General features: G+C 42.2%; 1 protein-coding gene across 3 annotated transcripts in view; it reads right to left on the bottom strand.

Annotated features, from left to right (window-relative positions):
• Positions 1 to 562: 562 nt before the first annotated feature.
• ankrd12 (ankyrin repeat domain 12) overlaps positions 563 to 10603 on the bottom strand; it is a 36940-nt gene continuing 26899 nt past the window's right edge. For all 3 annotated transcript variants that reach the window (XM_044220471.1, XM_044220474.1, XM_044220472.1), the window contains 5 exons: positions 5960 to 10389; positions 4678 to 4776; positions 4260 to 4403; positions 4052 to 4147; positions 563 to 1834 (listed from right to left, as the gene is read on the bottom strand). In XM_044220471.1, the coding sequence (XP_044076406.1) occupies positions 1649 to 1834; positions 4052 to 4147; positions 4260 to 4403; positions 4678 to 4776; positions 5960 to 10389 (4955 nt within the window). In that variant the 3' untranslated portion in view covers positions 563 to 1648. The remainder of the gene's footprint in view (positions 1835 to 4051; positions 4148 to 4259; positions 4404 to 4677; positions 4777 to 5959; positions 10390 to 10603) is intronic.

Here is a 10603-nt window from a genome sequence, read left to right as displayed (position 1 = left end):
TCACTAAATCTGCATCATGTCAACGAAACAAACTCACACACTTTGATATTCATAAAGCTCTACAACCATCTGATCTCAGTTACATCACTGCCAGCACATGAAGTTGACTGGATGTGCAGTGCTGAGTGCGACGACATCTACTGGCGGAGGATAAATACTGCTGTGTTAAATGTTAAAATCGTTTCATTTTCATCACCATCATTTTATTCCTTGTAGGGCTGCAATTCATGATTGTTTTCATTGACAATTTATCTATTGATTAGTATATAAAATTCAGAAAAATTCCCATTGCAGATTCTCAGAGCTGAGGGCGACGTCTTGAAACTATGTTTTGTCCTAGAAAACATCCACTTTACAATGATTAAAAAAAACAAACTGAAAAGCAGCAAATCCTCACATTGAGAAGTTGAAACCAGTGAATGATTGGCTTTGTTGATTGATAAACAACTAAAAAAAATTATATTGATCAAAATTGGTGCCAATGTCTGTCAACTGACTAATCATTTAATCAACTGATTGCTTCAGCTCTAATTTCTAAGATTAATGACACCAAAACCAACACTTAATTTCACAACAAATAAAATTTATTCAATTATATATTACAAATATGTACAAGTCATGTAACAAGTAAATATTAAAATAGACATTTTTTAGAACTATCGTTCAAAAGGCATTATGTTGAAAAAATAGGTTTTGTTGTGATCTCACATTGAAACTGTAAAAGTAAGTTGTTTTTTTCCCTTGGAAGCCACAACAGACTTTAATGCGCGCGAGACACAATGGACAACACATGAGCAGTGAGGCCGCAAAAAGGACATAACACAATGGCGCAAAAAAAGCTGGTACACTTCAGAAAACCTCACAATTAAGTCCACAGTACAGCTTTTTAGGAAAAAAGTACAAACAACGCAACGCATGCACAGCATTAAATTGCCAAAGTCAAAAAACACCAGCTGTGGCGTGGAACTCCAGATGAGGAAGGAAGAAACGGTAAAAACAAAAAACACAACAGAAGCCAACACATGCTTAAGATTTTAAGCCAACAACAACAAGAACATCACGGACGAAGAGGACACTTGATATAAAAACCAACTTTGGTCCATTAAAACATGAGACAGAACGAGTTTACAATCAAAATATCTATTATTTTGTTTTTACAAGTTTAAAACAATAATTACATGACTATTTACAAATGCACAATTGTTTATGTATAAAATAAGTTAAAAAATTAAGAGCACAGTCTGTACACAATGTATGAACACTCACTTTGAAAACAATTGAAATCTTTCAGTTGTGTGACCCTGCTTGATGAGGAGCAGTAGCAGGTGGCTGTCGTCCACACTTTGCTTCTTGCTGCAGCTCTCTGCACCGCCCAGTCCATCTTTTGGGCTCCGCTACCTGGGATTCATCTGTGGCCTGGACCCCTTTCTGTACGAGAACAGTCGATTCTCGTTCCCCGTCCCCGTGGTGGGCGTGCCGGTTTGGACTGCAAGAGCTCTGGAGTAAAATTGCCTCTTTTCTAAGTGCTCTTTTGTACTACCGCCACATTCTAAGTGCTTCACATTTTTCTTTTTTCCTCGAATGTGCGGGCTGCGTCTTGTGTCCGTAATATGGTCGCCACTGTGGCAAAGCACGTCTGTCCTACAGCTCATATCGGCGTGAGGTCGAAGTCGTCGTTGACCTCCACGAGTGGGATGTAGAACTCAGGGATCTCAAAGATACTGGTGGACTTGTAGGTGGCCGGGTCCAGCTCCTGCAGTTTGAGCTGCCACTCGAGACGCTGCACGGCGTTCAGGGCCGCCGCCTCGTGCTGCTGCCTCATCAGAAGACACGTCTGTGGAGGGAAAAGGCATGTAATTATTTTATCCAACCAGAGGTTCTTATTTACATCAAGAATGTCTATTTCCAAGGTAGATGCTGTGGTACAAAATTCCCTCTGTGTTTCCGTGTTGAGTCACAGTGGAGGGATAGTAACAAAAAGAGGGAATTTCACACTAAAAAGACTAAATTTGGAAGGTATCTACTTTATTTGTCCACTGCTGAAGCCTCATATTAACCTCAAACAGAACACAAGGACTGTAGATTTGTCACCCATCACTTACATTGAAAGCACATTAGGAAGTGATCTCTTAATGTCCAGTATGAACAGGAGGAATGATTACAGCAAGCAAAACCTGTTTCAATGTTTATAGGGGCACTATACTATTGCTTAAAGACAGATTTGGAAAATTGTGAACATACCATTTGCCTGCAAAATAGCAATAACTAAAAACTTGTATAAAAAGGAACCACCCAGCCATAAAACAATGGATGGACAAAGTAAGGGATATGTGATGCAGGTTTTCCCTGATGAGTGAGGAGGAGCACTTTCCCAGAAAATGGGGGAAATGGATAACCTAATGAGGACGGTGTCTCATCTGGATCTGAATAAATTCAAGGACAACATGGACATAAAGACAGTAGACCAAGAAATGTATACCTCCCACACTTCGTTTGTTTTTTTCCATGTCTTTTATAAAATACTTAGAATTTTTGTCATTTTCTAAAAATTTGTAACATTTTAAGTAGACGAAAAAAAAAAAAAAAAAAAAAAGTGATCTGCTGCCGAATAGTTTCTTTTCTGACTTTAGAAGGGGAAATCAATGATGAGACTGGTCACAATTAAAGTTGGGAACCTCTGAGCTAGACCGCCACAACAGAATCGTATCAATTGTTCTTTGGTTCATGTCCAAGATCATGGAAATCTCCACATTTCTGATAAATCCTGCTGAAAGAAGCTACCAACTTCAGGTAACAACCATGATGTGATAGAAATTAAAGAAACCTAACCCAATAACCTGTGCTATCCAGAGTGCAGAGTATTTACATTTTTAAGACTAACTCTGCCAGAAGCTCAGTTTACATGCAGAGAACAACATTCACTGCACGATTAGTGTTTGTTCAAGTACTCTTGAAAAAAAAAAGTTCTTCGACTGTGACAAACCCAGTTAAAGTGTCCATCTGTCCCTTTTTTAATGAGTTGCTGTGGTATATAAACATGCACTTTTGGTTGTCACTGTCTGCAGTCCAAACCTTCCTCTGCCAGTCCTGCTGCTGAGTTCATTTACAGAGGAAACTAGCGTCTGGCATTCTGGCCATCTGTGATTCCTTTTTGTATGAATTCAAAAAAACAAAAAACAAAAAAACAAAACAAAAAAAAAAACAAAAAAAAACACTACATCAAGTTGTTTATCAGTAACACCAAGCTGATTACTGCTGGAATTATTTATTTTCTGTGTATCAAAGCTAGGGTAGATAATGTCTTTCAGAAGCATATACTGTTATATTTGTTGAAATTATCTTTACATCCTGACAGCAATCAATAAATCAAATGATCTGGAGGAAAAAAAATAAAAAATGAAAAAACAAATCCACTCGGCCCGAATGAAATAATTGGCTGGCCAACCTACCTGTGCGCACTCTGCCGTGCACTCATTGTGCATGAAAACCTGTACTGGGGGAGTGGAGGGAGGCCTGAAGGGAGGGCGTGGGACTTTTTTCGGTTGGATTCTTTCAGAATTGCTATCTTGCTAGTTTCTCCAACGTTACCTACCCTAGCTTTAAAAGCAACACATTTTTGCTCAGTAAAAGAAAGGCACCTCTCACCCCTTATACTCTATACATACTTTTTATCTGGCTAAGAGACACCACAGATGGAAAGAAAAAGCCTGAAACTGAGAATCCCTGTTCAGCCAGTTACCAGACTATCAAAGGTTCAGTGACTGGGTTTGACTTTTGGACGGTGACATTATGTCACGGGTCGACATCAAAAAATTTAAATAAATATAGAAAATGGGTGCATTTCATGGAAAAAAATACACAACATAGCTGGGAGCAAAGATAACGGGACTTGATCTAGAACATTTTTTGGTATTCATTGGTAAATGTCAAAGATCATTCTTTACTCTATGTTGAGTTATTTAAAGACTATTCTTCACTACAAATGTACCATGTTAAATGGAGGTGGGCAGGGAAAACAGTCAGACCAGATGAACAACCACAGCGATCTTACCTTCAGTTTATCAAACTTGTCATCAACATCTTGTAACCAGGACATAAACTGCCTGGCATTGAATCGGTCTCTCACTGATGTTTTGCCATCATCACTCTGTGAACCAAACACACAACAACTTATCAAACATACAGTATTTCTACACATCGTCATTCAGAACTGATTGTATTTGTAGCGTAACCTATGACCACTGCTCCATGCCCCTTACCTGGACGTCTTGAGGCATGTTGTACACTTCAGCATCCAATAAAACTGTGCAGGCACTGAAAGGCAGAGTCTGATTGGCCAGTGTTCTTGCTGCCCGGTAATGGACTCTTAAGACTTCCTGTTCATTTGAAACAATCAGTTTTTCCTGAGGGGAAGGAAGACAATAAGTAATTAATACTGCAAATCCAATCTTATATGTGGCATTAAAACATCTAGAGCAAATATCTTGAGCGCTGATATCCTGTTAAATTCTTCAAGAGGGTATAAGAACATACCACACAGCTTCAAAATGTCAAGAGGCTTTGCAAAAAAGGTATTTTTACAATTTGTTCCATTTCAGCTGCTACAAGTGGCACTAGAAATGTCTAGAGGTACTAGACCCAACCAAAACAAAAAGCTCCAAGAGTAAAACTACATACCCGTTCAATGCTGTGTTGCAGTCGTAGTTTCATACGGACAACCTCTTGTTGTTTGAACATCTCTTTCAGCTGTTCAGGTAATGATGGAGGTGGAGTTATCTGTTCAAACAATGAAGAGGGAGATGGTCTGATGAGTCATCATGCAGATATCAGTCAGAAGAATATTTTATGTCAGTTTAGTTTACTTTTCTTCACTTTTTACTGAATATTTACTTGACATTATATAAACTGCTAATGTTGTCGATATGTGAACAGCTTTTGACACTCCCAAGTAGATTAAGGTGCTTTCACACTTGTAGTTCAGTTAATTTGGTCTGGAATGAAGGAAAAATTATAATTTAATTATATATTGTTTCCTTTAAGTTCTGGTCCATTTGAACCAAGAGGAGTAAACATGAAGAAATATAACATCATCATCCTGCATCATTAATGCTACATGGACCCATGTAGCAAAATCTAATTCTGGTGACTGACAGCAGGTCATGCTTGACTTTACCATATGGGTTTATTAATCCTGTCTGGTGTCACAAGGAGTTTGCAAAGAAGAATTAAGACATTATGAATAGGTAAGAAAAACAGACAAAATAAGAGGCATCTTGTACCTTAATATTACAGATGAGAAATTTATTATGGGATGGCCGTGTCTCACTTTTTACTGGTGCTAAAATACACGGAGTAGGACACTCTGTATTAGAGAAAATCCCTGCACTCGTGGTGAAGCGCACATATGTTACATGGTTACCAAATGATTTTGCAAAAATATATAAACGTACGTTGCTTATACAGATCGCTTTCTTTACAGTTCACGATCAGCAGATGGATTTGATTGTAGTTTAGCTTTTGAATTCATGGTAAAATCACATATCTACTATCACAAAATCCTTTGTGGTGTGAAAGCAAAGCAGACCAACCAAATAAGATCATGGTCGGCCTGAGACCAGTTGTTTGGTGCGGATCAGAGTTCGATTGACAGCTTTCACATCAGCCTAAACAAGGTGGTGCATTTCAGACAAATTCTGGTGTGGTTGCCCATTTGGTTCAATAACTTATCACAATAACTAACAAAGTTGACCTTTGACAAAAAAACATAACCCTAAAAATCAGTCGAAACTTAGAAAATTAACTTTATCGTGTTGTTTTGAATCCGACATAGTGGAGTACAGGGCCAAAACAACAGAAAAATGTGTGCAAATGTAGGTAAAAGATTTATGTTGGTATACCATGCAACTAGGAATCTGACCAAGTTTAACAAAGATCTGAAACGAAATGAAGAAGAACTCACTGTTGGTATACAGAGCTTGCTGAGTGGGTTCCCATCTAAGAGGTAGGATCCGTTGAAGGTGACATATTCGTCATAATACTGTGGTGGCTGTGGGGTGACGCTGCACAACACTTTGCGCTTCTCTTCGATCTTCTTCCGGATGTGCAGGAACTCGTAGTAAGGGTTGGCCCTTTCCGTCTGGTAGGGTTGAATCTCCTCCAGCTTTACAGAGTCCACAATAGCAGCCAGAGACTGCTGGCCTCTCTCCTTCTCCTGCTGAATGGAGCATAACTGGGAGGTCGACACTTTAGGCATCTTTCTCTTGCGTGGATGCGGCACATGGACGTCCATTTCCTCATCTGCAGAGCGAACCTTGACCTTAGCCCCCGAAGAATCAGAATCCCGGTCTCCAGATTGTGGAGAGGAGCTCCCCGAGGCGCTGCTGCTGAAGTCGACGCTCAAAGATGCCGACTGGATGGTGCTTTGACTCTGCTCTTCTCCAGATGAAGTTGGAAACTCTGGTTTCTCATCGGCAGGGGTCATCTCCATCGGCTCTGAGCTGGCCTCTGCTTTAGGTTCAGAAGAGCCCTCTGTAGCCAGGCTGCCCTCAACTGACCAACTCTCTGTTGTAACAGAGCCAGCAGCACAACTGTTGTTCTCTGAGCTCTGAAGGACGTCACTCATCTCTTCAGTCTTGTGTTCAGGGCTCGAACTATAGGACGATGCTGGGGGCATACAGTCCTTTTTCTCCATCTGAGCATCGAGACATGAACCTGCATCGTCGCTGGAAGGTCTTGAGTTCTTGCAGTCTTGGTTATTTCCATCCATATCCTCTTGAGAACATTCAGACTCAGAGCCCGTTTTGCTCAAGCCTGGCAAGGACTCCCCTGCAGTGGAGTTGGGAATGTGCGAACTGGTGGACGGTACAGGACTTTCTATACCCTCTGTTCTGAAGCTTTCTGAAACTGTTTCCATACTCTCTTGTTCTGCTCTATCAGCACTCTCAAGAGGTTTGTCGTTATGGTCAGAAACATGTGTGGTACCTGATTCTGTCTGCTGTAAGCTCTCCATTCCAGAAACCGCGGGTGGTTCCCTCTGCTGGAAGGTTTTTGTGTTTGCAAGCACTGACGGCTCAGCAGCTACACAAGTTGTCGGTATTGATGGTTGATCAGAATCCTTGTTGCTACATTCTGCCTGTGAATTCTCTGTCAAACACTGGACATCCCTCGCAACAGGAGGATCAGAGGAGGAAAGAGTTTTTGGCTCCGTTGACCCTGTTTGAGAGCCACTACACTCTGGAAGTGGCAGGTTTTTACTCTCAGGGTCTTTGTTTAACATTTGTGGTGTTAAACCACCAGAAGTGCTCCCTTCTCTCTCTGTAACTGAATCAGCAAGTGAATTCATATATTGTTGGCTATTGAGGTTCTCCTCTGTTTCTGCTGAGGTCTCTCTTGTTCTCAGCTCCTCAGTAGGCGGGCTGGGTTTCAGCAGATTTTCAACAGCTTTACCTTCAGTCGATGAGTTAACATCCTCGTCCAGAATAGCCCTGAGGTACGGAGATTCATGTCTGCCGGACAGCAGCGTCCGATTACTTTGCGGCACATCTGGAAGACTGTTGCAATCTTTATCGTGAACAGACGGCGATCTGGTGGCTTGAATGACGAGGGAAGACTGGAGGAATGCAGGTTGAGAGTCTGAAGCTTCCAGGTTCATGTCAGAGTCGTATTCAGCGTGTCTGGGTGTTAATGTTGTAGCCTGACACGAATCCTCTGAGCTAGCGACAGAAACCAAGGACACGGACCTGGACATGAGGCCACAGCGTTCACTCTCTGGTCTGGGTGATCTGGTCAGACAGTTTTCCACAGCTGACATGACCTTTGCGCTGATGGAGGGCAGAGTCTTTCCATCAAGCGACATTGTTCTGGGGCTGGTGCCATCTTTCATGAGTTTCTCTCTGCTGTGGACATCAGAGGCTTCAGAGCTTTTTGAGCGCATGAGCTCTTTACTCAAGCACGGTTCAGTCTTCGTTCTATCTTTAGGCTTGGACTTCCCTGGATCTGCCAGAGGCCGCTGTTTGAGCCTTTCGCGCTCTTTTTGTTTAATTTTCTCCAGGTGTTTGCGATGCCACTGCTCAATCTCCTGGTCTTTCAGGCTGAGCATGCGCTCAAAGCTGGTCTGCATCAAGTCATCATTCACAAGCCTTTTCTCTTTGGGCTTGATGTCTCGTGTTGCTAGCGAGACTTTTGATTTGGCCTTGTCTGCATCTGTCTCGTTGGGTTTGGCCTTGCTGATTTTGGCCTGCTGAGAGCGGTCTTTGTGCCGTTCCTTATCTTTGTGTTTATCTGAATCTCTGTCCCGGTCTCTCCGTTCGCGATCCTTCTCTGGTGTTCTCACAACTTCTTCCTTTGATTTTGTAGATAAGGACTTGCTACTCTCAGACAAATAGCTCTTTTTCTCTTCTAAAAGTAACTTCAGATTGGAGCTTGAAGAAGTCCCATCTTTTATTTTCTCTCTCTTTTTCCTGTCACAGTCTTTTTCTTTTGAACGATCAGATTTACTATGATCTGTTGTTTTCTCCAGAGGTTTTCCTTTCTTATCAGAGTTTGAGCGTTCCTTTTCTCTGTGATCCCCAACACTAAATTCTCTGTCCTGCCTCTCCTTATCAGACCGCTTGTCGAACTTATCTTTATTTTTTCTGCTGTCCTCATGCTTTTTTGTTGTGGATAAAGATTTCACTTTTTCATTCTCTTTGTAGTTTTTATCTCCAGGCGAGTGGGAAGAAATGGCTGCTGTTCTTTCTTTTTCTTTCCAACGATCCACTGAATTCTGTGATTCAGCTTTGTCAGAGTGCTCCGTTTTACCCTTTTTTTCCTTTTCAGGAAGCCTTTTCTCCATTTTTTCTGAATCCTTCTCCTTTCCTGGGAGCCTCTTGTCAGTTTTCTCGCGTGAGCCTTTTTCAGAGGGCTCCAGCTGTTCTTGATCAGCTGTGATCCCACTTATGGGTTTCTCTTCTGTCTCTTCTTTCATACTGTTGCTCTGTAGTGATTCCTCAGGAATCCGCCCTGAGCCATGGCAGTCCACTCTCTCGTCACGCTCACTCAGCTTTGAATCCTTTACCTTTTCCTCTTTACCAGCAGTCTCCTTCCGCTCTTTTTTCACGGCCTTGTCTTTTTCTCGCTCCTCTCTCGGCCTCTTTTCCTTGCTGCTGGAGTGTTTCTCCTTTGCGTTTCTCTCATCTTTGACAGGAGAGGAATCAGAGGTCTTCTGAAGTGAGTTATTGTCTTCACCTTCCTTTTTCACTGGCAGAGGTTCATCTGTCTCATCACTTTTGAAAAAATTCTCTTTCCAGAACTCTCTGTCAAACTCCAAATTCCTGTGGCTGTCTTTCCTGGCCACCTTCTGCCTGTGGTGGCTGCGCTCTGCCTCATATTCCCTCCTGTGTTTGTCTTTCTCCTTGTGTTTAAGTTTATGCTTCTTTACTACTTTGCCGTCTAAGTCGGTCTTCCGTAAGGCACCTTCAGTGCTGTCTACACTGTTTGCTATGCTGCCATCTTTGTAAGGACTCGAATGACCGTCATCCCCGTCTACACTGGAGTCTTTCTGTTGATGTTTGCTCTTTTCCTTGTGCTTACATCCCTTGGTGCTGGAGCCTTCAGTGCAATAGTCTGCGTCTGTGTAGTGGTTGTATTTGACACCGTCCACCGGACATGAGCTGTCACTGATGGAAATGCACATCTTAGTATTTTCCTGTTTGAGTGGTGTTTGTTTATCTGTCAGGCTGTGGTTCAGCTTTGGAGATTTTATGGATGACAAATGGAAGAGGTGGACGGATGAGTCATCTTTAGGACTGAAAGACATCTTGAAGGAGTCTTCCTCCCGACCCTTTTCTGTGCTCTCAGACACAGTTGCGAGAGAGAGGACCAAAGTTTTGCTGTTCTCTTTCCCATCCTCTTGGTTTTCCTTGTTTTTATTCTGGCTTTTGCTCTTCCTCTTGACTTTGCCCTTGTCCTTTTGCTCAGCATTCTCCTTTTTAGACCTTGTGTCTACTTTGAGGCTCTCTGAGCTCTGAGAGCAGGTGGGGGAATTCCTTTTCTCTGGAAGGCTCTCTATTTCGTCGCTGGAGGTATCCGAGCTGCAGTGGACACGAGAAGTCTTCTGCTTTTTGGACTTAGCGGAGGAGTCCCCTTTGCCACTCTGCTTTCCTGCCACATGATTCCTATCTTTGTCCTCCTTCTCCCGCTGCCGTAGTTCCCTCCGGAGGATGTGTCTGTCGTTCAGGGCTTTACTGAGGTCCTCCTCCTCTTCCTCGTCCTTGAACTCATACTCATCCAGCCCTGGCACAGACGATGAGGCTTTTGTGGCCAGTTTGCCTTCTGAGTCCTTCTCAGTATCAGAGTCTTCCATGTTGTCATCCACACTGGATGGATTGACAGACGGTGGGTCTTCAGACTCTGCAGAGAAGAGAAGATCAATGTTAAAATGATACAATGAAAGTCAATAACGCACTTTATACTTTCATACAAACACAGGCAGTTTTTAAAGATTGCATGGTAAATCCAGCACACTGTGTAAACACTAAATGTTTATAGGAGTGCATATAGAACTGCTAAAACTGCAACTACATTTAGTTCCATAAATATAGGTAGAGTAAAGCCCTAAACCCAC

Source organism: Siniperca chuatsi, linkage group LG13 (assembly GCF_020085105.1).
Source record: "Siniperca chuatsi isolate FFG_IHB_CAS linkage group LG13, ASM2008510v1, whole genome shotgun sequence".
NCBI classification, from domain to species: Eukaryota; Metazoa; Chordata; class Actinopteri; order Centrarchiformes; family Sinipercidae; genus Siniperca; species Siniperca chuatsi.
Note: the sequence above shows the minus strand (reverse complement) of the source record. Positions and strands in the feature narration are given on the sequence as shown.